The 27280-nt window shown below is 37.6% G+C and overlaps 1 protein-coding gene across 3 annotated transcripts in view; it reads right to left on the bottom strand.

The window, feature by feature from the left end:
* Positions 1-1092: 1092 nt before the first annotated feature.
* LOC137035332 (receptor tyrosine-protein kinase erbB-4-like) overlaps positions 1093-27280 on the bottom strand; it is a 395576-nt gene continuing 369388 nt past the window's right edge. For 2 of the 3 annotated variants that reach the window (XM_067408484.1, XM_067408485.1), the window contains 7 exons: positions 18363-18518; positions 17426-17501; positions 17109-17255; positions 15434-15531; positions 15035-15205; positions 8818-9151; positions 1093-7409 (listed from right to left, as the gene is read on the bottom strand). In XM_067408484.1, coding sequence (XP_067264585.1) covers positions 6727-7409; positions 8818-9151; positions 15035-15205; positions 15434-15531; positions 17109-17255; positions 17426-17501; positions 18363-18518 — 1665 coding nt within the window. In that variant the 3' untranslated portion in view covers positions 1093-6726. The remainder of the gene's footprint in view (positions 7410-8817; positions 9152-15034; positions 15206-15433; positions 15532-17108; positions 17256-17425; positions 17502-18362; positions 18519-27280) is intronic. The other variant, XR_010897054.1, reaches the window with a different exon arrangement.

Below are 27280 nucleotides of genomic sequence, written 5' to 3'. Positions count from 1 at the left end.
CTATGAGAGGGAAAAAAAGAAAGACAAAACTGATCACACCCTCTTACTATATTGGATTTCCAGTGACAATACCATAAAATGTCACTGCAGGGAAAAGAGCAGAATCTGTCATGCACAAGCACACAACACAAATAATCATGCTTTATCATCTTGTGTTGTGATTATCAGAGATATTAAGTTTTAAGGTGGTTGCAATGCAATTCAGGTATAAGTGCAAGAACTTTCATCAGATTGCCATCTAAAGCACTGTTCAGGCGGTAATGGTTTCTCATGGTGATTTCTAAGAGAACATTTGCATGGCTCCTCTATGCTAAAACTCAGGGATACAAATGTCAGGTACGAGAGAGTTGTAATGTAATTTTATTCCTATACTACATTACAGACCTAGTCGGGACCTGTTTGGTTCAATTTATACGTGAGGGTCAGGTGTAAACAAAACAAAACAAGATGTCGCTATGACTCACCAAAACAATTTTGTCAGCAGTGCCAGAATTATAATATTTTTTGGCTAACTTTCTAAGAATACAACAAGCAATTACAATAAATAAAAACCTCAAATGACACATTTCACTGAAGTTAACTGTCCTGCCCCAACTTCCCATGACTAGCAGGTAATTTGCCAATGAATTTTCTTCTGAAACTACCCTTACATTTCCGTATAAAACAATTACCACCTAAAAAGGTCTTGAGTTAAACAAGACTTCTGATGAAATTTAAAATATGCATTCAAGTACATCTGGCCAGAATGTCTTTTAGTGGTTCACTTTGGCATTTTGACGTTATATCCCAGCTTTTTTATGATGCTTAAAAAGGTTGTAGTATGTGATTTAGAAATCTGAAAGTGTTCTGAAGTGGTATATCCGATTTTAAGAGACTGAAATTCTGAATCATTGCCTTGAGATGACTGCAGACTTGACACACTCTCACTATCCATCAAGACATTCAAAATGCTGTGAAAAAATGTCAGAATTTGACATTCAAAAGCAAAAATCTCTGAGCCGGCTTAATGTCATGTGTAAAGGATGTGAGATGCATTCCCTTTTGAAAAAAAAAAAAAAAAAAAAAAACCCACAGAGACTCACATATCAGGTGTTGTATTTATTTATTTATTTATATTAAATTAAAAATATAGATTCAGGTAACAAAACTGTGAAACAGTATTTAAATGCTCTAGCTTTAGGGAATGGGAAAGCTGTGGTGGAGAAAGTTACTGTGACCAGAGCTGAAGATGGGCGTCTCAACTCTCGCTTTTTTGCCTGGATCAAAAATGACAAGACTTGACTTCAGTTTTGACGAGCTGTCACTCAATAACAATACGGCCAAATGAACACTCCAGGCAATTAGTCCTCTTGACAGCATGAATAATAAACTCTGACTTATGAATCTCTTGGAGGAACACTGTGGCGGATGTATTTGAGAAGGTTGAGCTCAGGGACTGTGGCTTTCGCCTTCATTTTTCACCATGTTTGCGCTCGCAACCCTCGGCTAAGCCTGAGCTCACCGTGTGGTTGGCTGCAGATGTGAAAAGAGATGGGAGATTGTACATGATTATGAATTATATACTGAGAAAAAACTAGACACTACCGATATGACCAGGACTAAAGTCAGAAAAAGCCTAACTGGAGTTGAGAGAGATTCCTGGGAGATACAAATGCTATCGTCACACAGCTGCAGATTTCCCACGCTGGATTCTGTACAAAAAGAGAAAATTGTGGGGTGAAGGGGAGGCTATACCTGACAGAAAGAAAACATCGACCTCTTGAGCATGGCCAGAGGTTAAAGAACACAAAAAGCACCAAGCCGGGCTACATACGGTCACGGAAAAACACACCGAAGTACTAAAAGAACCTGCAAGATCTACAAAATCAAATATGTGCTGTTCAAATTACAGATATATACAGCCATCAAATAAGAATAACCAGTCACACACAATATAAGTGAACAAAACATAACGAGAAAAAAAAGGTCAGTCGAAAAGAGCGCAAGTTTCCCAGCTATTTACAAATACATCTGGCCAATTCAACTGTCTATAAAAATACTATTCACATTTTCTCATTGACGTACAGTAGTAAAATCATGAGGAACAACCATTCCAAATGTCAATGTTGCAGGATGATGTTTTCTTCCCTTTATTTGTCCTTTGTGATATAAAATGACTTTTTTAAACTGTGCTTAGTCTACCGATACTTTCCGAATACCTTGACACATGCAAAATAAGTTCCGGTGAGCATAGAAAATAAATGATAAAAAATACAAAAAGGGGCACAACTAATGAGAAGGACCCCCAAAAAAACAAAACAACTTGTGCTTGTTTCCATCTGACATTGCACATTTGATATGCAAATACACATGATCAGATCAGCAATGGTAGACTCAATAACACTTCAAAAGAATTAAATAGTTTGTGTTAAACATTAAATGCCCTAACATATTATAAGTACCTTAACAGTAATGTGATAAACTGAAATACATTGTACTTTGTAAAGCTTATTGCCTCTCTGTACTGTAAAATATATGATGGCAGGGTCATTATAAATTCTTTTAGCGTCATAGGGCCCATTTTAAAAATATATTTTATGTGCCTAAATCACATATATTACAACTAGCTGACAAATGTGTTGTTTTTAAAAATGAGGGAGGAAAGAAAAAAAAGATCAATGGGTGAATTCACTAAAGACCCGTTTACACTAGTGCGTTTTGGTTTTAAAACGCATAAGTTCTGCTACAGTTACGCCTGTCAATTACACTACGCCAGCATGTTCGAACCTCGAAAACGCTGCAGACCCCATTTTAGTTTGAAAATGCCAGGGTTGCGTTTCAGTATAAACGGACCAAAACGGAGACTTTTGAAAACGATGGTGTGGCTGCCCACGTTCGCTCTACGTATCTTTGACAACTGTGTAAACAATAACATTGATACTGAACTGCGATCTTTGCTGGCTTTGTTGTCATTTTTAGCAGCCATTGTGCAGTTAAACTCTGCATTTTTTAAATACTGCAGCTGCCTACATGTGCAAGAGGCAACTGTTTACACTTGTATGTGCATGAACAGTCATGTGACAAGCGTTTTCGGCCGTGTAGTGTAGATGGAGATTGTTTCTGAAACGCCAGTGTAGACAAGGATTTTTAAAACAAAAATGCATTAGCGCAAACGGGGCCTAAACAGTCGCGCCACTTTTGCATGCATTTTTTAAACTCAAAACCCTGTACTTTCTAACCCAACACCCACAATCCAGTTCAACCATACTCTAAAAGTGGTAAAATAGTTCCGCACTTTATTTAAATGTCATAGTTTTCAGTACAAACACGCCTTATGTAAATTCAACTTAACTATTGGCCTATTACTCCTGACAGAAATCAGGCCGGTTTACATTTTAAACAGATGTTTGCATACATTTTTCGTACATAATTCATCAAATGTTAAATGAGTGATGGAGAAGAACATTACCACCAGTCATATATCCAGATGTGAGCTGTAGTAAAGTGCACTTTAAGCATTTTAAAGAGTTGATTCAAGTGTCTGGATCTCAGTGCTGGAGATTCAAGTATTCACAAGCAAGATCGGGATTTACAAATTGCATTCAACACAGATTTTCTGTGTGCATTTGTACCGTTACCTGATCTGCATAATTATTTTAGTGAATCGGTCGCATCTGCAATTAAACAACGCAATCAGAGGTTTCATTCTTAGTGAACTCACCCATCAGATCTTTTTATGCAAAAAAAGGGGAATATAAGCCTTCACCGATATCTCACCACTCTTCACATAATTATCTCCAAGTCATTTAGTTATATTTACACAAGTTGATGTCAAGATGTCTGTCTTGTGTTCTTCTAGATTCTGCTAAAAGTGAGTCACCAATTAACAATGTGCAGCGAGACAAAATGTTTGTGCTCCAACGAAACAACATTTCCCAGAAAGTGGAAATGTTTGCAAATATAATGAGTCCCATCCTCTAACAGTCTTTAACTGTGAAAGCCTTTTCAAACAGTCTCTAATATCCCATTTCCCCTCCTTCTCCCTCCATTTTGGTGTAGTTGTTCCTCACTCGAAAGATTTAGTAGACATTTCCCCACCCTGTATTCACAGCAGTTGCTACATATGTAGATTTAGACACCCTGACCTGCGGTCATGTTATCAGTAGCATGTGCATGAGGTTCTTGTCTATAATTGGGTTGAGAAAAGAGCTGTCCATCCCCCATATGGCAAATGAAAGCTTCAACCCTCTCGGAACAATAAGCAAGAGCGTTTTCATGGAGGATGTACTACTTGAAGCTTTTCATAACCTTAACCAAAAGCCTTTACATAACTATGCATTGGGTTTGTCACAAATACAAAAACAGATGAATAAAAATATCATTTGGCCTTAGTTTTCTACACACTGTATGTACTTCATAACTTTTAAAACATTTCCAAATTCTATAGGAGCTAAAATGAAGCAGTTTCAAGTATCAGTTTCATCTCGTAAAGACATCTTATATTATTGTTATAGGTAATCTTAGCGTTCTTTTACTGCAACCCAACTTAAACTCTGCTCTAATCATATTATTTTCAAGGTTAAAAGCTTGAGATAAATACTTCAATTAGTAAACATCTGTGTTTGGCAAAATTACTGCACGTCACTAACATTCCCTGATTTTGTTTCCAGTACAGAGCCAAAAATGTCATTTGTCTAATCTGTTATTACATGGGAACAGCAATATCCACAATGAAAGGAATTCCACTCTATCTTTGTTATGTTCATTAATTAAAGTGCTCCATGTATCCGTAAACCTTCATACAAAGCAAAAAAAAGACAGAGCAAAACAAACGTATGTGGGCGGGTGGTGTTTGCTATCGTCATGTGAGCTATGATTATAATAAATGAGTATTCAATCAGTGCCGTTGGTGTTTAAAACAAACTCATGCGGCTGTGCCAGGCTGTAAGTGCTATAAAACCATTTTACATCTCCAAACCAGCAACACAACATCATTATTATTCCTCTTAGCAAAGCATAGTGACTGGCAGTGTTCAAAACTATACATGAATCTCGCCCTAGAAACCGGGATGGCGTGGTTGAAGATGTAGCAGTTGTTTTCCAACATGCTCATATAAGCTGCATTATCTTCCTTAACTTGTATCCGTTCGGCTCCATGAGATGCTTCTTATAGAAAAGTTATTAAGGGAGACAGTTCAAATGGAGATGACAGATTTGAGGCAGTCTCATCTCTGACCTCGGGGCAAATATTCCATTCGTACGTTCTCATTTGTTCCTCATAGTACTGTATGATGGTACTCCTGTCTTCTCGATTTCAAAATGTCTGTCATTGTTGCAGTTTTAATGTACCCAGCTACAAAAAGCTGCCATCTTGATCGCAAGTCGTGTGCATCTCATTGACTCGCGCGTGGATAAAGTTTATACAGTTGTAACAGTTTTCCGGCCGTATTTCAGAACTGGAGCCAGGCGTTGTGTGCTGTTGAGTCTTCCGTGCAAACCTGGGCCTCCGTAGCTGTGTAAATATCCATTCGCCGCAGTACATCCGTCTACGTGGACGCTGTTGGTCGCTAGTATTGATTTTAGCTTCTAAAGTTCAAGGTAGACCCAATCTGGGTTTTTTTTCCCCCCACACATTAAATGACAAAATAAGGAAGGCTACCTTAAGGTGACAACTCCGTGAGCGTAGAGATCAATGCTGTCTAGATCGACAATAAAAATGTTATTACAGTAGACTGTTGCAGATCTGCTTTTATGAAGTTATTGATTTTGTGGTACGGTCTCGTTCATATGCGGGCTGATACTGTTCTCAGCACGGAGTGCTTCTCTTCATTAAATTGCCTTTACACATGTAGTTTTACAGACGTCTAATGCGAACCGCTGGACTGTTTCCAGTTGTGAATCGTTCCAGTCTTGCGAATTATAAGTACAGCTCAATATAAGTAATAAAAAGTGCCTTGTTTGAGTATGTGCATAAAAACACATGAATTATGGAGATATTTCGAACAGAACATCACACAATTGTCTTTTGAAGATGTGCCCTCCGAGAAGGTTGTGATCAAAGGTCCAGGTTGACACCACACTGTAATGAACATGTTTTTGAATGTAGCATACAACCAGGCCTGTCGCTAACATTTTTATGAGTTTCCGTTAGTAGGCGACATCAAGGACCTTTTTGGACCCTCGTCTCAGGGCCCATGATGATATTCCCAGTACAACACATCGGTCTCATATAATCATGTATGGAGTGCTAAAACAAATTATGTTATGTTAAGTCATAAATTACAACAGATCATTTCGTAGCTTCAAATCAAAATCCCAAAAACAAGATAAACAATAAACATTTCTGTAATTGCACAAAAGAATGACTCCTCTCTGCTATTGGATCGACCCACGTTGCATGTCACAAACAGTACTTGCTTTCGATGAGCGTAACATCTATAGTATTTTATATTGGGAACAGTATCGCTTTTCAGTAGTTGGGGTCAGGTAGGGGGAAAGGTCTTAATGGTGATTGGAGTGAGAAGAGACAAGCAGGAAGGAGCTTTGATAGATGTGGTCATATGTGACCAGTGCCTCTGGAGGAGAAGCTCACCCAAGTGGATCAGTTCCAGGTCGTTGGAGGTTGGTTGTTAATTCCAGTTCAGAGAGGAGCGGAGAGATCAGGATGCTGGTGTGAGAGCCAGGGTGAGAACACACCATGACTCTCTCTTTACCTCCATCTTTCTTTCTTTGTCTCTGTCGTTGTTGCTACACAACAGTGTTTCTCTGGCGGTAGGGGGGCGGCGGCAACACGGTGCCCGGTTTTAGCGCATACTCTGACAGGTACTCCTGGTTCTCGGCTACGGCGGGTCGGATCCGGCCGTTTTGCCGATAGAAGAAGCGTGTGCTGCAGTCCTGCAGATACTCCGGGTTGTGGAGAGTGGCCTTGGGGGGAAGACTGTGCTGCCAGTACTCAGGATTGTCAAATGTCTTTTTGGGCTTTATGTCGGCTTTGATGGTCCCGGAGTGAGCGGGATGGAGGGTGTGCGTCGGGTGGAGGGTGTGTCCGGGATGGGCGGAGTGGAGGGTGTGGCCTGAGAGGGTGGAAATGCTTTGTTTGCCTTGGTACAGTGGCTGTGTTGTGATGTGGGCACTGGGTGCTGCTGGTTGCACGGTTTGGGAAAGATTTTGGTTGTTGGAAGTTCCAGTATTTGCTACTACTGCTGCTGCCACGGCCGTGTGCGCCAAAGGGGCTCCGTTCTTCCTAAGAATGTCGTGGCTTTTTTCCCCAGAGTTGTGGAAGGTGTTGAGGTACAGCGGGTCATTGACATACTCATCCTCCATCTTGGGCTGCCCGTTGGAGGTGCTGTGGTAACCTCGCTCCAGAGTATGGACCTCTCCGTTTCTTCGATGAGTGACAAAAGGGTTCTCCTCCACAGGGTTGAGATAATCTGTGAGAGAAAAGAGCAGTGTGAATAAAGAAGGTGGGCAGATTGAGAACATTGTGCCAGCTAGTGTCAACTACCATTGATTTAAGAAGGTTTTCTACACAGACAAAATTGAATGCTCTCTGAAGTCCTAGAATTATAGGTATATAGACTGTGCAAGAAATTAGCCCAATACTTAGTAACGTTTTTTCATACTGTCCTAAAAACTTGAAGGCAAGACACTATAGGTGATAAGGGTAAAAATTTTAACTATACAGTATCACTTCTTCCAAGTTAATCACAGTAGATAGGAATAAACTGGAAAGTCTGGTGTATGTACAGTAAGTGCTACTGAATTGGAGATTTCTGGCTCAGTGCAGGAGAAAAAACTCATTTTTAAGAAAACGGCTTTTAAAGATGTGTATTGTATTTGAAATCTTCAGATGCAAATTAAGTGTAATAAAAACTTTAATGTGTATTTTGGATATTTTCTTTCCACTAGTCTGAAATAGAAAAGTTATGGAAGCAAAATGAATGCCTGAAAAGCATGTTTTGCTGTATTGTCTAATATAATTAGTCTGGTGCAACTTCACATCCAACAAAGTGCATGGAATGGAAAATATGTAGTTTAGGAACAAAACCAGCAGCACTTGTGGCGTGGAGGAGTCAAAAATAAACAAAAAACTATGAAACTGGAGCTATGTATCAAAACTTTATTTTGCCAACGTGTTTCGGCACACAGGCCTTCATCAGGGCTAAAAAACTCCTCCACGCCACAAGTGCTGCTGGTTTTGTTCCTAAACTACTTGCTGTAATGTCTTGTATTAATATCTTAGCAACTTTTAATGATTACCAACAGACAGCCAATCACAAACTGCTTTAAAGCTTTCCTCATTAAATATGCATTAGATTTGAACAGGCAGAAACTTTCACAGGCTCATTTAATTTCAACATCAAAAAGGTCAAAGTGATGTCAAATTTTCCCTTTGCATATTTATACAGTATATGTATACAGGTTTGGAATGACATGAGGGGGTGTAAATGACAAAAAAATGACAATTTTCAATTTTTGGTGACCAATCCCTTTAAAACATCCAGAGTGGATATGGTGAAATTTACACAGATGATCAAGCAGTAATTTAAACTAGGTTTTGTGCTGTATTTGTTGAGGCAATATTATTTATGCAAGAACTCTAACCCAGGGTTTTCAAATTTATGAAGTGAAATCTCAAAACCTGACAACAAAAGATTAATCACTAACCACTGGGTAAAAGCATGAACAGCATGAATCATTGAACAAAGACAACCCAGGGTTGTTACCACTGACACTGGATAAAAATTTCAGCTGTAAAAAGCATAACATCTCTATGTGAGCTCTCTTAGATCAATCTCCTCTACCACTCCTTCTTGCTCCAGTTTATTCCTCCAGTACCTGAGGGCTTTTTGTCCTGCATAGCGCTCATGTATCCATCCTGGTCGGGCTCAGCTCTGGCTCCACGCTCACACAGTATCACGGTTGGATCTGCGCTGTACCGCTGGCCACTGCTGTCCTCCCCAGTGCTCGCCCTGGGTGAAGCCTTCTTCCTGAGAGTGCCATTACAGCGACTGTCTTCAAATGCCTCAGAGGACCCTGAGGCCCCCTGCTGGGCCATAGACTGCTTCTGAGCGGAACAGCCCGGGCTGACCGCGGACACAGCCACGACCCGCGGGATAGTGGCCATCATCTCCTCCATGCCGAAGCTGCCGTCCTGGTATGCGAACTGGTTCTGCAGAAACACAAACAAGCCCATTTGTATTTCTGCAGTGATCTATTTCTGTTTACTTTACAATTAAACTCTTTAAAAGAGGCAAATATTTTATGCTAGCGAGGCTCCAAATATTAATACAGTTTATGAGATTTAATGAAAACTTGGCAACAGTGAATGAACAGATGAGAGTGTAGGAACATAGCTCTCTTGATGCAATTAGAAATCTCATCACAATTAAACTATTTGTTTTTTTTCTTATTCCTAATCCTCAGATTCTCTCCATCTGACTGTCTTTGTTTTCTCGGTCTCGCTGTGAACTTCTTTTTAATAAAGTACTGAGGCGGCAAAACTGTTGCAAAAATTCACGTGGTCCTGGGACAAATTGATGGTAATACCATGTTAATTTAATATGTACCATGATACTGAATAATCCCATGCTATATTCATTCAATGTATTATTTATATGGTTCTCTAAAGCACGGGTGGCCAGTGTCAGTGCTGGAGAGCCACAGTCCTGCAGAGCTTTGCTCCAAGCTTAATCAAACACAACTGAACAAGCTAATCAGGGTCTGAAGGGTTACTAGAAAGCTACAGGCAGGTAAGATTTTATCAGGGTTGAAGCTAAACTCTGCAGGACTGAGGCTCTACAGGTGACGTTGGCCACCCCTGCTCTAAAGTATTTCAGAGAATACTATGGTATTACCAATAATTCAATCAGAATCCAGGCACAAAGATCCATTTAATCTGTTCTACTTTATTAGTTCTACTTTTATTTGTCTTTTTATGTCTGTTTCCTTTTTTTCCCTTTCCTCTGCCTCTCCACTAACCACAAAACACCCATCTCATCTCTCTTTCTCTTTTCCCATTCTGTCTTCACCATCACATACCCATGATGCTCTTTGAGCAGTCTGGAGGTCAGTGCTGTGAATGAAGGGTGTTGTGGCCAGTGTATTAGTCTGAAGAAGAGGTAATAAAATAAACTGTACTTGTATAACAGAGGGGGAGGGGAGATCTAATGGATGCCGAAGAGTAATTGTCATTTATTATATCATTTATTATAGCTTGTCAAATTTGCCCCTGTTTGGGTGTGACCAAAAACACAGTTTTTGTGTGTGTCCCTTTAAATGTAAATGAGCTGCTGGTCCTGGCCCGCTTTCCAGAAGAGGGCGGAGAACAGCTCACACCTCGGTTGCTTAACAACAAAACTGGAGAATCTCACGCAGCCAAAATGATGATTGTCAGTAACGGTGTTCAGCCTCACATTGTTCAAGCCGGAGTCAGACACTGATGGAGAGACTCAGGAAAAAGTTTCTAACGTTTCTGAACGGTTAGTGGATAAATTTATGTAGTTGCTGTAGAGTTGAATCAACTCACTGACTAGCATGTGCCACCATGTTAATCTCTTGGGCAGATCCAGCCTTGCAGCCTTGAATTGACCCTCGTTTGTGAAGCGTAAAATGATGGCATGGTAACATCACTCAACTACAACAACTCTTCCTCTTCTCTAAAGCAGACCAACATGGCCTCGCCCCCTTTGTTGTGTGTTCCCGGGGGCAGGGTTTAGGGTAATTTTAGGGTTAGTTTTGTCGCTAACAAGGGAAGAAGCTTGTTGTAGTCCTTAAACAGAGAATTCTTTAAAATAAATTATCTCCCTTTGCATTGAACTTTGAGTGTCGTAACTCTGCAGATGTTGTTTATGCTCTAACAGCATACTAACTAAAGTTAAAAAAAGTGAAATCACAATCAAACACCCCTTTAATTATTCGATAAATGAATAATCAAATTTCCAATATCTAAGGAATAAAAAATAAATATTTAAAAATATATATATAAAATATATTTACTTAACAAATAATGAATAAAATCATGTTTTTCAATATTTAATTTAAAATACACAGATTACTACTATCACATGGTACATTGTATCATACCACACAGCCATTTACACAGAATTTACCAACTCATATAAAAAAAAAATAAAAGTTTAATAAAGTAGTTGTTAATGTTTATGCCAAACCTGACAACAAATAGTTTTTTCCTAGTTTCCCATTAAACATTTACAACTCCGTGACCAAGGCAGAGCTGAAACACATGCACAAAAATGTGCTTTTTCCATTATGCTCAAACTTCACAACATTTTGAGTAGAGATGAATTTGAGTTAATATTGCAATCCGCTGTTTGGGTTATTTGGCAGAGTTTTGTTTTCCCAAAGCTCAGTTTATACGGCAAACTGCAGGCGAAAGATTTCTGTAATGTTCCAAAGAGGCTCTGAAGGATTGATGTCCCTCATTGATATTCATACCGCTCACTCTCTTTTCTCTCCCAGTTAGACGAAAACAAAACGCAAGTTAGAATACAAAATGGCACACATGGTTAGCGAACACGGTCCAGGCGAAAAGAGGAAACATTTCATCACACCCACCCCTCCCACACACTCTCACACCCTCACTGAATCCCTTCTAAGTCCCTGGCAAAGACTGATTGAACCCTGAGATGTTGTCTTTCTAAGTTACAGTTAAGAGCTGTTCGAGCTGCATCCCAATTGATTGTCCTTTCCCATTGCCGGTGCGCACACCAACAGTTAATAACATGCTCATGGCTTACTAACACAGAGCAAATACCCACACTGGACTTCCTGTCTATAGGCAAATATCATCTTCACTTTAGTGAGGACCCAGTTATTTACACTGGCATGCCTCTGTAATGAAAGCCCAGGCATGGAGCCCATTATAGGCACACGTGTTTGAGGGCGACTTTATTTTCCTCCCCCACTCCACAGGAAAACCTTAATGTCACAAAAGCACTGCTGCTTTCTAAGACAAATTAGCATCTATAAATAAAAAAAGACTGTGTGAATCTCAGCATTTCAATACCCTTCATCAACAGGGGGACATTATTTATTCTATGAACGAGACTTCTTTTTTTGTTGTCATTGCATTCGTGATTTCATATTTCAATGGCAGACAAGTTCGTTCTGGGAGATTACAGCATCTGTCAGTGTAGGAATGGTGGGCTGGGCTTTCTGAGATACTCGCATGGGCGGCACTTAATTGGCTAGGGGAGCATCCATCCACTCCAAGGTCAACGTCAGTTAGATGATAGACTCATCTGAAAACTCAATTCAGCCTCAGACAAGCAATAAATAGAGAATCATAGAGTGAGAACTAAAAGTGCATTAAAATGTAAAAGCTATCCTAAAACATGTAAATATGTGCAAAATGGCCAAATTTGAAGGTGTTGCATGCATGATGTATGTGTCAATGCATCAGCGACCTCTTGTCCTTTGCCTACTAAAGAAATATTTCAATATTTGACAAGACTCAAATGCTACATTCTATACAGTTGTCCTGAAGAGTGCCACCAAACTAATTGATTCCAAACCTTTTACCAAAACAAATCTAGGGCTTATTAAAGTATTCAGATGAACTTTAAAGAGTTAAAATGATGGCAATCTAATAATTTTGAATGAAAATGTGACCAGTTACGGAAAGTAGGGACACAAGTCGGTTCTGGGGCATTTTGAGTTATTCACATATTCTGAAAGTGTAGTCTCCAAGCTTTCCAACGATGTGTAACACATGGAAATCTGATAATATTTGGAGAAGTTGTGGCCATTTGAAAGGCACTCAAAAAAGCTCAAAGGGCAGAAAATGTCCTAAAGATTTTGCAGTTCTCGCCTGTTCTTACCTGCTGGGAGTGACAATAGGCTCATTTACATCTCATTTAGATAAGCTATACCCCATGTAAAGCTGCATGGTTGCATAGCAACGACAGACGCAACGGGAAAAATCAGACTGCATACTATTAATAATAAAGGATAATGTGCATTCATTAGAACTTTTTGAACAGGATTCCTTGATAACCATATAGTCCTTGTTTAGACCTCAGTTAGTGGTTAGACCTGGTTTGAGTCAAAGGATTAAAAAAATCCTGTACATTAAACTCTTCCATACTTTTACTTTTGACTTATAACGCACATTTTACGGCTACGGATACTTTATACTTTTACTACGAAGGAATTTAATCTGATACATTTACTATTACATTAGTAAATCCTCGTTAAGAAGTAGTGACTGGCTAAAATTATTAGCGTCACATTCAATTTGAAGAATAGTAAGGTTTACATGAGCTAAGTCATTCACACCAGTCAATTCAAGCAGTTGAAGCGTTATAAAAAAATTAACATGCTAACATTACCATCTAAAAGCCCATTATAGTAATGGGGGTTTTTGGCACGTGATACGATGCTAACGATTACAATTAAAACGACAGTCCTGAGCTAGCTAATAACAATAGACACATGAGATAACGTGTAGCCTACGTGTTCTTAGAATGAACACAAAACGACAAACTTCGATGTTTATGGAAACTCACCCCATAAGAAACAGAAAAGATCTCGTTGCCTCCAAAGAAATAAGTTGTTCGGGCACACTTTCTCTTTGTCGGGGTCTTCTTTGTGGATGTAACCATCTCCGAAGTTTGCACTATGCGTCTGTTTGCCTCTAAATGTCCAATAATTCGCATGTCTGGCCACTCTTTTTCCGCAGCTAAAGAATCCAGCCGTATGTTGTACTTCAAAACATTTTCGGTGTAACGGCCACGGTTCAGCTCGTCTGCGATATTCTTTGCGGCGTCCATCTTCATTAAATTTTGATATCAGCTAGAGCCGGCCAGAGCACTGCATAAATAAGTAGCCATGCTTCCCTTGGAGGGCGGCGGCAATAACAAAAGAAACAAAAGCCGGCGTATCCGATTCCAGTATGGAAATGCAAACAGACAATGACACTTCCCTACTGCGAGATAGAATCTCTGAAAAACAAGCTGATTTCAACCTCAAAATGTACGCTTTTAAATAAACCAATACTGCTATCTAAAACACGGAGATGCTTCTTCATGATCTCAACTAACAGATTCTGCAAAAAAAACGAAAATCACCAACTTCACCAAAATCACCAAACGCTTCTTTCTCAGTTTGCTCAATAGTTGTGCTGCCGACTTGTGTCCCTGGTTTCCGTGACGGGTCACAAATGCAATCTGATTTAGGCACTAAACCTTGACGGAAGTCCCATTCAAGGCAAGTCAGTTCATTCAAGTCTGTCACACAGGTATAGAACCTATCTTATTGAATAGGGAAACACTCAAAAACTGCTTGTTAAAATCATAATGGGCTATTGTAATGGTCAGTAAGATTAAAAAAAAAAAAATGTTTATTTAAAGAATTCGCTAATGCTCACCAAGGCTGGATTTATTTGCTGAAAACTCAAGTAAAAAACAGTATTGTGAAATATTATTACAGTATAAAATAACTTTTTTATATTTTAATATATTTTCATTTAATAATGAATTTTAAGCAGCCATTATTCCAGTTTTCTACAGAAATCCTTTTAATATGCTGATTTGGTGCTCCAGAATAATTTCTTATTATCAATGTTACAACATTTTTGTGGAAACCATGATACATTTGAATAGAAAGTTCAAAAGAATGTAGAATAACACTGAAATAATATAGAATTTTTTAGGTAGTCTTTAATGCCACTTTTGATCAATTTAATGCATCCTTGCTGAATTAAAAAATAAATCTTACTGACCTCAATCCTTTGAACGCTAATGTATCAGCAATCAGCACAAAAAGTACATTTAGTATATTTCAGCTTTGGTCTAGCCAATTCTCATTTTGCATCACCAAACAAGAAGCCAGTGTTGTAAAGACCAATCCTGACTTTGCCAAATGTCTCTTTATTTAGACAGGACTTTCTTTACTTGAGCATTTCAATTTCCCCCATTCATTGTAATACAAATGACCCGTCTCTGCTATATACTGCCGCTGACAGAGCATGGTTTATTAAATTACTGAACCTAAAGACACAGTGTGTGTGTGCGTAAACTGTTAGTACACTCACTCTGTTGGGGTCCATGCGTGATCTGGTTGTGTATGCCAGTGGAGGAATACTGAAGGCTTGTGGCACCAAATACTCCTCGGCATCCATCAGATCCTCCAGTTCTTCCTCATCTAGTAGACTTTGAAAGAACTTACTATCATTGGGGCTGGGCAGCTTCATGCGGTCGTCCCCCTGGCACAGAGAGTATCAGGCTTGAGATACTATACATTATGCAGAAAAATAACACTTTTATGATACTCACTTGTTTTATTTATTATTTGTTCTGTTATATATTTTATTATTGTACAGCACAACAGTCTGTTCTTTATAAGTGTGCTTTATAAATAAACTGAACTGAACTTAAGATCCTTGACTCTCATCACAATCTTGGTCATTTGATCTGAGCTGTAAGGCTCTTACCTGGATGACTAGGTAACGTTGTGGGTCTCTTGCCATTCGGCAGAACTCTGCTGCAAGCTCTTTGAATCTTGGTCTGCTGTCTGCATCTATCATCCAGCCTGGAGGGGCACACATCACATAGCACAACTTCAGACAGCAAAGTAGACCACAATGGATAAACAATGCAATGAACACTCTGTTAAAATACATTTAAAGGAAGGTTATGATTACAGTATCTACCACACAATATTGTTTACCACATAACTGTAATCATTTCCCCCCTCTAGTTTTAAAAATATTTTTAAATGTCTTTTAATTATGAATCTACAATAGTTTACTTAAAGGGGACATATCATGAACATCTAATTTTTCCATGTTTAAGTGCTATAATCGGGTCCCCAGTGCCTCTACCAACCCAGAAAACATGAAAAAGTACAACCAAGTAACTTTGTTTTGGTAAGCCTTTCTCTGCAAGCATGTGAAAAAACGAGCCGCTCAGATTTCACTCCCCTAGTGATGTAGGAAGAGGATCTTATTATAATATTACTGCCCATTAATCTACACATTTCCATACACGGCGGCGCCATTTTGTTTTCACAAGCGACAACCGCGTACCAATTCTTCTAAAGCCATGGCAAAAGTTCAAGCAAAGCATGCTAACTGTTCTGTCGTTGGCTACACAGATGAGCACAAAACACTATTTAGGCCGTGTTGGGCTGCTTTAGAAAAAAGAAGAGTTGTTGTAGTAGAGTTGTTCTAGTTGAATCAGCTCCACAGAAACTACATAAATTTATCAAATAACCATTCAGAAATGTCCAGATACATTCTATAAGTTGTCATTTCTTCCTGAGTCTCTCCATCAGTTTCCGTCTCCGGTTTAAACAATGTGAGGTTGAACACCGTTACTGACAATCATCACTTTGGCTGCGTGAGATTCTCCAGCTTTATTGTTGTTGAGCAACCGAAGTGCGAGCTGTTAAAGCTCCGCCCTCTTTTGGAAAGCGGGCCAGGAGCAGCAGCTCATGTGCATTTAAAGGGACACACACAAAAATGGTGTGTTTTTCCTCGCAACCAAATAGGGGCAAATTTGGCAAGCTATAATAAATGATCTGTGGGGTATTTTAAGCTGAAACTTAACAGACACATTCTGGGGACACCAGAGACTTATACATCTTGTAAAAAGGGGCATAATAGGTCCCCTTTAATTTACTTATATACAACTACAAGATTCAATGGCTATTGATCTACAGTATAAACACAGAGGGTTTTCTTTAGGCAACCTACTTGAACACTACATCAGAACTTCTATCATGTTAAAACTAGGGCTGTTAATAGATTAAATGTGAAATGTGTCAGTGCATAAATACAATGTGCGATCATTGCGTTGAGAGCACACATAAACAGTTTTTTTGTGCATCAATATAATGGACTCATGCATGCTTACTGTACGACTCCTGTACATCCATCAAAACTTTACTAGCAAGACGCTGGTTTGCTTTATCCAGCCAAGAAACATAGTTTCAAACTTCAAATGTTCAACTGCATGACTTAATTCACATTAATGATGCAATTACACGTATTTGATTTAAATAATTTTATCGCGTTAAGTATTTTGAATTAATTGCATGCTGCTGACAGCCCTAGTTAAAACCCCCCAAAAAAACCTGGTATGAAAATTTGTGTAAAGCTCCTTTACATTTGACCATGACCATGTAGACATCAATAGTGCAGATGGGAGGTTGAGGAAGCCTCTCTCCTTTCTCCAGCAGATCAGGGATCTCTCGGGTAGGGATTCCATCGTACGGCTTTCCTCCAAAAGTCATTAGCTCCCAGATAGTCACTCCTGGGGAAAAAACCCAATAAACATGATTTAAAACATGTTCTAAGACAGTTTGGTCAGTGTTTGCCCAATTCATCCAGAGTGTGGCTGCACAAAAAGACTGGTAATTAGGCTTTAACTAAGATAAATGACATTTTACTGAGGCATTTAACTGCAATCAAGGCTCATCTCACCGTAACTCCATACGTCACTCTGGTGGGTAAATTTCCTATAGTGGATACACTCCAAGGCCATCCACTTTATGGGCATCTGACAATACAAGAGGGAACATTTCAAAGGCTTGTGTTGAATAATAATAATAATAAAAAAAAAACAACAACAACAACACAATGATACAGTACATGAAAATGTAATAAAGTTAAAAAAAATAGCATTCATCAAGTGAGCACAGGGAGTACTGGATTGTTGTTTATTTACACAGCTTGACAAAGTTTCTTCAAAGCTTACACCACTAAAACCAAACCTTATCACAGTATCATGCATTATATATTAAGTCTGGTAAGTTAATATTTCAGAAATGGAATAATCAGTGATATCTGATTCTTTTCATCTCTTGCTTTAAAGGGAAAAATAAGAAACAGGTTGGGCTAAATGTGAGTGCAGCGCTGCTGGGTATCAAACCACACTAAAGCTTTAGAGTTTCAAGAGGTTTAAAATTTCTCCTATGTGGGAGAACAAACATGGCTGATTTAAAATGGTAGCTGGTTGAAGTTGAACAGAGCAGAGCGAGTCCCAGGAAGCTCTATTCCGGTACGGAAACAAGAGGGAGATTTGATCGCTCCGAAAATTTGAAATGGTTTGAAATCAACCTGTCATAAGATGTGCACTGTTCCGACTAGTCTACGGTTAGTTGTGTAAAGTGCACACCAACATGACCCTTAAGAACCTGTGAGTTTTTGAAAGCATGCAGAGCAATAACCTTCTGTCTAGTCAGTGTATGGCCTTATCAAACATTGTTAATTAGCCTGTAATAAGAAGCTGTATTCTAAACCCATAGGCAAAACTTTTGACTACTCTGTGTTCTTGTAACACAAAGAGCAAACATTAACTGATGCCATGCAAACAGGTCAATGCATGCCCTTTGTCTTGTAGGGGTCATGTGACACTGACTTTGCCACCATCTGCATTGTATTCCTTCTCATCTGCATCCAGAAGGCGAGCCAGACCGAAGTCAGTGATCTTTATATGGTTGGGTGACTTCACTAGGACGTTCCGAGCCGCCAGATCCCTGTGCACAAGTCTCCTCTCCTCCAAGTACATCATTCCCTGCATCAACACACATACACACACTTATTTAACATGGCAATAATTTAACTGTTGTGTGACAATAAAAATCATTATCAGCACTAACAAAATCACAAGAGTGATGATACCATCTTATAAGCTAATCACATTCACGTAAAAAAAGCAGAAAATACCAGAATTTCTTGCAAGACAATTGAATAATATTGTGTACGTCTGCAGTACATTATTTTGGTTATGTAAATTTATCCAATAACATATAAATTCATTCAGATGGGATTGTTTTTTCCTTACAGTACAAGCTGTTGGTTGTATTCAGGGTTATTATAGTATTATTTATGTAGGCTACTATTAAAGTATTTATTAATATTTAGAATTAGCTTTTATTTTTATATATTTTTCATTTTTATTTAAATTTCAGTAATTGTTATGTGGTTCTGTCACTTTAATTAGTTTTTTTTTTAAGTTTTAGTAACTTTAGTACTTTTGTATAGCCTGCCCTACTTCAACAATCGACATTACACCTACTATTTATATTTTATTTAATTTTATATCGGCTTTATTTCAGTTACCAAAAATGAGAAGACAATACACAATAATCAGATTTATCAAAATATTACTGAAAAATATACATTTATTTTAATGATGATACCATCATTATCTCACATACAGTAAGCTATTCAAATTCTTCATATATCTGCATTAGTTTTATCATGAGGAAGAATTTGTAGCCTTTAAATGTAATAGTTAATAAGAAGGCATTAGCAGTAAAATCAAAGTTTGTTTGTTCTGCCATCACTTTTTTTTTCAAAGACACTTTGTGGACAGATTACACTGGAAAAAAGTCACAGAATTATTAATGGAGATTGTTCATATTGATAAGCGATGAGTCTCTTCTCAGGCGTGGCCGTGTATCGCAAAACAATGAAAACTCCAGACATCAATTTTCTGGAGGAGCGAACAATGCATGTAATCGATTTAAGTCCAAACCGCAGCATGGAGGCCTTTCGCAGAGCCGCTCTCCATTCGCAAGAAAACAGCCTCTCTACTTTTCCCTCCAGCTTTCAAGTGCCCTTGAGCTACAGGCTGGGTGAAATTTAAATCTTAATGTGATTGGTAGAGAGGTAAGGACAGCTTGTGGCAAAATGGTTTAAGAGAGCGAGATAGTGAGAGGGAGCTTGTAAAAGTGGGGAAATACAATTTGAGAGGTCCAGTGTAGGCCATCACAGGTGCTCTCTGAGATGAGAAGACTGCGTTTGTCATCACAGAAAGAGTCTGGTTACAACCGCTTTTAATATCAAATAACTGTGAGAATATATTCATAGGAGGAAAGTGTATTGCATCACCTGTAAGTTGGCAGTGCATCATACAGTATACTGGGGGAAATCCTTGTGGTTACGCATTCTTTTTTATAGGGAACTAAAGAGAAATATCAATATTTGTATTATTTTTAAAAGAAAAACATCCCTCTAAGTTTTTGTCTCTTAATTTGCTCGTAATATAGAAAAACCCTGAACTTTTCTTGCAAGAGAATTCAATAATACTGTGTATGTTTGCACTGCAGTACTTTGTTTGCAGTAAATTTGTCTAATATTACAAATTCAGTCTGATGGGATAGTTTTTTTCCTCCTACTTGCTGCCCAAATATATGAAAGTTGTATTTCGAGGGTATTTACACTGTAAAAAAGAATTGTTGGTTTAACTTAAATAAAGTAAGTTAACTTTTTGCCTTAAAATTTTGAGTTCATTGAAATTAAAAGTTTTAATTAATTCAATGAAGGCGATTGATTTAATCAACAGAAACTTAAAATATTATGTTATCTGAACTACATTAATTATCTAAGTTGATTTGACAAAAGAAAAAATGGTCTGATAACAAATCATGAAAATAAGTTTTTACAGTGTAGTATTATTTACATACTATTATACAGAAGTATTTTTTAAAATATATATATTTTCAGTATTTATTTTAGTTCTACTGTAGTAATTTTGTTCTATACTTTTTGTTGCTTTATTTTTAGATTTCTATATAGTTTTTCTTTTTTTTTTTTAATTTTTTTTTACTTTTAGTAATTTTAGTACTTCAACAAAGTTTTACGTTAAAATTTTCATCTAATATTTATATTATTTTGGCTTTATTTCAGTCACTGAAAATGATTTTAATAGCTTTAATGTTTGTTAATAACAAAACTGAACCGAATCAATGGAAATATCAAAGTATGAATAATTATTCTGCTTACGTAAAACTACAGGATAATTCACAATATTCAGGATACAGAGCTCTTCTATATACCAGATGAACACACTAATTTTATGACATTCACTTTATCTTTTTTATTATTTACTTATTTAAAATATGCTAAATGGGGTCTATGCAAGACTACAAGATATGCAAAACACACATTTAGATTTGTGATTCCACAGGCGTTTCTTGTTGTCTACTTGTTGCTAAATTGCTTGTATCCACTGTAGTCTTCTTTAAACTATTTATATTTAAATGTGATTTCTGCTTTTAGTTGAAGTGCAAAACAACACATAAAATGAGTACTTTATAAAAATAGCCAAATCTGTTCTATATACTTCTATTTTTTCCCAGAAGAGTGTATCTATGCTAATAACATGTCAAACCTGAGTGAGAGCTCAATTCTAATTGGGAACAAAACAGTGAAACATAAAACATATAATGAATAAGGAATGTGGCTTGCTTTGCAGCAATGTCAACAGTGTAGACTCATGACTTGCAGCACAGTCAGATCTGAAAGTGTGTTTCCCACTGTACTTATTAACATGATGGCAGCAGCTCTGAAAGAGCAATCCCCCAATTTAAGATGAGCCGAGAATACACGAGCAGACCGGCTAAAGCAGTCTAAGAATGGAAAGAGGGTTTTATTTCAACCATATTCAAATGGGTTTGGTTTAAGCTGGGAAAGAAAGTAAAGTAAGCTTTACTAACAAGAGTGGAAAAAGACTAATATATTGCTCAGACAGTTCTTCTATTATGTAACAAGTGAGCTGGCTATAGAGGCAGGCACAAGACATTATGCATTGTGACTAAATCAGTAAGGCATAAAAAACAATATGGCACCACATTATTATATCATATCCATTACAAATATACATAATTCATTCTTTGCATTTAAAATCTCAACCAACATTGGTTGACCTGATGCGTCTCCCACAGTAATAATTGATGGTCTAGTCTAGTAAGGCCAAAGATGTGGGTATTGAGAATGGGATTGGTAGGATATAACACATTAAACAATAAGCCCTTAGTGTCCCTCGGGGTTGAGGTCAGTGCAGTCCAATGGTGTTTATAATGGGTCATGGGTGAAATGCTAATCGGTATGCTTTAAAATACACAAATGTCTGCAGAACTGGAAAAAAATCTCTTTATGCTATGCGTATGAAATCTTTTCCCAGCAAGCAAGTGTAATCTGAGGTAATGGTGTGGGGATTACACACTCTGTGCCTGCTGAAGGAAAAAAAAAATCATTTCCTCCGCTCCATACTCACCCACAGCACCACATTTCTTACAGGACTTTATCACATTTAAACATACACTACTGTTTAAAAGTTTCAGGTCAGTAGGATTTTTAAAAAATAAATGAATGCTTTTATTCAGAAAGGATATATTAAATTGATTAAAACTGACAGTAAAGTTTTCTATTTCAGATAAATGTCATTTTGCTGTTTTTGAACTTTGAAAATGTATCATAGTTCCCAAAAATATAAAGGAGCACAATTGTTTTCAACATTGATAATAATAATAAATGTTTCCTGAGCACCAAATCAGCAAATTAGAATGATTTCTGAAGGATCATGTGACACTGAAGACTGGAGTAATTCAGCCTTGCCATCACAGGAATAAATTACCTTTTAAAATACATTCAAACGGTCATTTTAAATCGTTTGTTACTGTATTTTTTATCAAATAAATGCAGCCTTAATGAGCATACGAGACTTATTTGAAAAATATTTGAAAATTTATTACCAACCCCAGACTTTTCAACAGTAGTGTACATGGTAATTTTGATATATTTGATGTTCGATGTAGCAAACTGAAAATCTCTTTAAAAATCAGATTCTTATACACACACAAAAACCCACATTCACAAAATCACACGCCTCTGAAGCAAACATGAACATACACAAAGGAAGTGACAATGAGATCGCATGACCACATCTGGCAGCCATTCTGTTGCCTTCCTCCTCCCTCTGCACACACTGCAGGTACGTCTCACCAAAGACATGGTCTTAAGAGCTTTTCAAAGATTAATGAGCCTACATTAACATTAATCGTCTATAAAAATGCAATTATCTTTGCGTTTGCAGAGCTAATGTAGAGAGGAGGGAAATGTACATTTCAGGGTAAATAATCTTGACTTCTGCACAGCTATACCTGCAAATAGGGAAAGTACTTGCTTGTACCACATAAAAAAGCATTTACGTCATACTGTTATGGCTTTTCAAGAGTCTTATTTGGACATAAAGCATATTTGATAATCATATTCAATTTTTAAAACATTTAAGCAGTAAAATACTTATTATAATGTTAGTGGAGGAAAATGAAAAAAAAAAAAAAAAATATATATATATATATATATATATATATATATATATATATATATATATATATATAAATAAAACATTACATATATGTACCTATATCAGATGTTTTTCTTGTCTTTAGGACGGTTACTAGACAAGTAAAAGCGAGGCACTTTTTCAAAAGCAGCTGTTTTAGCATTGAGACCCTGGAAAGAGTGAGTTTTAGCATTGGGGCCTCTCAAAAAACATGGAGAGAGTGAGAGCTGGAGTGCTCTCAAGAGCCATACATTACAGTCTGGGAGAAAATCACTGCCTACTCAGTAAATATGAAGTCAGCCCCCTGAATTTCTTATTTATGTTCATATTGGAGCAGTGCAAACAAAGGTTCAGTCCATAGGATTGTCCTATAGAATGTGTTTTGTCAAAAAAAAAAAAAAAAAAAAGGTGGCAGTGGCCAGATATTAAAATTATTTCTGTTGACTTACTTTTCTACTAAGTATAAAGTCAAAAATAATACTTTTGTGTTAAGTATTCTTACACTCATTAGAGAATCAAAATGTTAGCTTAACATGCTGAACCAAACTCTATTAAAGTCACTTGTGAATCTATGTAGAGTGTTCAAATTACTCATTTATGAGGTTCCATTTCACTTAGTATGCTGCCTTAGAAGGATGGCATCAAAGTTTTGGAACAGAGCAGAATTCTGTCACCCAAAAGCCTGCTAAAACAAATATCACATCCCCATGTATTAAAAACACAAGCTACACAGTGCTTCTCTAGCTCAGTGTGAGTGAGCAGTGCACTGCAGTTCCTATCAGTTGTTCCATGTCTCTCGCAGGACTGAATCCGAACCCATTCCACAGTCAGATCACAAGCCGCTTTGCCCCATTCACTCTGGTCCCAGTATATTTAAAACAGATTACTTCTGCAGCACGGACAGCCAATCAATACTCACTCTGATTACAATAAGCCACAAGATGGCTGTGCCACACAATATTTATCCCCAGAGTGGACTTCAGTGTAATTAGAAATCAATGGCTCACACAGTCCATTAATGCAGCGGACGTGCTGATAGAGCAACAGAGATTGACGCATGCATGAGTATTAAAAGCCCGGAAGAGAGAGTTGATCAGCTAGAGGCAACCCCCTTTTAAATATAATGTTCAGTCAGGGGATTCTACATATTAACATGTGACACTGAGCTCACAAAGTGTGCAATATCTATTCAAGGCATATAGAAAACATGGGTGACCATTATTAACCATAAATCAGTATAGAGCAGGTGTCTTCAAATAAAATCGAACGAGGGCCTATAACATAACATAAATAATAAAAAAAACGTATTCTATACAAAATTCATATAGTCAGAATGAGCTCTTGAAGCTCCGCCCTCTTAGGTCAGGAGCAGCAGCTTATTTGCATTTAAAGGGACACACACTAAAACGGCGGGTTTTTGCTCTCTAATCTAAGATTAATAATAATAGTCAGTGCCCTTTAATGTATTTACATACATTGTAATCTCTTTACTCCATGCACTCTGTGTTTACTGCATGCACTGCTTTGTGACATCGCTACTGAATGAGCTGAAGATGTCATATTTAAGTATTTTGATTTTGCAGTCAAAATATGTTATAAGATAAAAAAGGGCATGGACTGCAAAATACTGGCAAGAAAAGTTGTAGTTATGGACTATAAACAGTAAAAAAAGCGTGACCAGTCCAATTCACAAGACTCTTATGAATCAATTATTTTAGTGCATAAAAATAGACAGCGAACCAGTAATGTCTGATGAATCCTTTAATGAATCATTCAAAAAGACTCAATTAAATATATTACAGTCTATTTCAACAATATCACATGGGCAGAATGATGTTCCAAATATTAGTACAGCTCTGATTTAGCCATAGATCAGTTATGTTTATATTCCGACCAACAGCAACAGTGTGATTATGTGTGATATATATCTTAAACAACAGTTGAAAAAACAAGAAGATAATATTGAGTAACTTACATTTTCACACACTGTATTGCAAATTGTCTAGTTTTGTTCCGCCAAGGAAAATAGTCCCAAACAAAGCAACAGCAGAAACTGTCAACAAAACACTTCTGCATTGTTCTATGAATTGTGAAATCGCATTGGGAAATTCGTATTGATACCCAATTCTACTTATCTAATTGTTCTAATTCTTATCATGTTATTAATTTTAATAACATATTTTAATGCTGGAGGGACAATTTTTATATTTAGCTTTAATTTAGCTCTACTTCAGCTTCATTTAAACTTAATATTGTATTTTTGCAGCACATTTTTAAAATTTTTCCAGATCCAACAGATTGACGGTTCCTCTACAGTACCATCACAGACCCCCCCAAATTGGCACCTGCTGAAGACCATCAATATGGAGAGATCAATCTTGCACTCACCAAAGGAATCTCAGAATGGATTTGTTTCCATGTATAGTAATCATGTTTCAAAATGAGAGCTTTAAAGGAATGGAAAATCCTCCTGTTTCATCATTATTGGATTACTATCCCTACGCCCATACTGCTTCCCCCATAAACTGCTCTGATTAAATTAACTTCCTTCCCAACTTGCTTTTGACCTTTTGAATTATGTTCTCCATTCCCTAAGAGACGGATTTAAATTGTGTTTGTCACTTATTAAGTGTTTGTCATTTTGCAGTGATGTGAACTTCTCTAAATTCGAAAACTAAAGCCTTCTGCGCACTTCCTGTCTCTGTGGAGGATGTGTATTCGTGAAATAAGACTGGGAATAATCTCTGAGTAAAGAGTGAGGAGGGTGACCTGTGAAGACACACCGCAGAGAAAGTGATTCAGTCCTTCTGTCTCTTCACCCTCATCCACATTCTTTATCCTCTCTTATACCGGTAACCACATCTGACTGGGATTAGACTCAGCCATCTTTTCCCCATCCGAGCCAAATAATCTGTCCCTGCTATTTCATCAGCACAGAGCGTGGAGCCGCGTGATAGGCTTAGTCTTGCAGGTGTCAACATCAGTATTCTGAATGTCCTTTCTGAACAGTTTTACCACCACAAAACCATTCCATTAATTCCAGACCTGTCAGCAGACCACAGTTGCTTGAAAAAATTATGACAATCAACAAAATTGGAGGGGAGATCTGTCTATCGATTATAACTTCAATCACACGAGTGACTCCTGTATAACGCCAGCTGGCTCTTTTTTGGGAAGAAATTGGGGCTTTGACCTTGTAGATAAAATTCACCTCTCCTCCTTTCAGGCAATTAAAAATCACTGTCCAAAAATATAGTCATGTTGGAAGAGACTGAATCGACCATCTTAGTACATCAAGAACATCAGCATTTCAACTGCATCAGATTTAAAGGGATAGTTAGAATATATTACATTTTAAAATACATTCAAACGGAAAACACTTATTTTAAATTGTAATATTTCACAATATTACTGTTTTCTTTTCTGTATTTTTGATCAAATAAATGCAGCCTTGGTGAGCATAAGAGACTTCTTTCAAAAACATTAAATATTCCAAACTTTTGACAGGTAGTGTAGATTACAAAATAGCTTTCTTGTTATTTATATTACTTCATTCTAAATGCCCAGTAGATAATCATGAAGAAAAATGTTTAGAACAAATGTCAGCAAGAAATAGTTCCAAAGACAGCTCAAGCGGGGATGTTTGGTCACCCTAGCCTGTGTGTCCCAATTTGAGACTTCAAAAATCGGGTCCTACTACTTGCTGAATAGAGGAATAAGAAATGCTTATTAGAAATGATGTCTCTTTTTCCTGTGTCAAGCATGTTATTATCTTGCACCTGGACTGTGCATTAATGGAGGTTAAAGAATCTCTCTCTCACCCACACACACACACACACACACACACACACACACACACACACACACACACACACACACACACACACACTGGCTGCAGAAGGCAGGCGGTACACTCCCTCTGTGACCAATTTTCAAGCCAGTGTTTGGAAAGAACACAGCGCAAGCACAGGAAAAATAATAAAGAGAGGCATGCTGCACAGACAAAGGGCTAATTAAAAGCTGAGCAGCACAACATGGCTGACAAAAGAGAGGCCTGTTTAAGTAGTTTGTGTAAACATGCCACTAAAGACTACCGGTACAATCACAGAGAGGAGGAGGACGGGGTGTACCAAACAATGACAGGTGGTGAGAAAGAGAGAGAGAAGAGCACAACAACAAAGAAATGAGGTGCAGTACTTAGA

This window comes from Chanodichthys erythropterus, chromosome 14, assembly GCF_024489055.1.
Source record: "Chanodichthys erythropterus isolate Z2021 chromosome 14, ASM2448905v1, whole genome shotgun sequence".
NCBI lineage: Eukaryota > Metazoa > Chordata > Actinopteri > Cypriniformes > Xenocyprididae > Chanodichthys > Chanodichthys erythropterus.
Note: the sequence above shows the minus strand (reverse complement) of the source record. Positions and strands in the feature narration are given on the sequence as shown.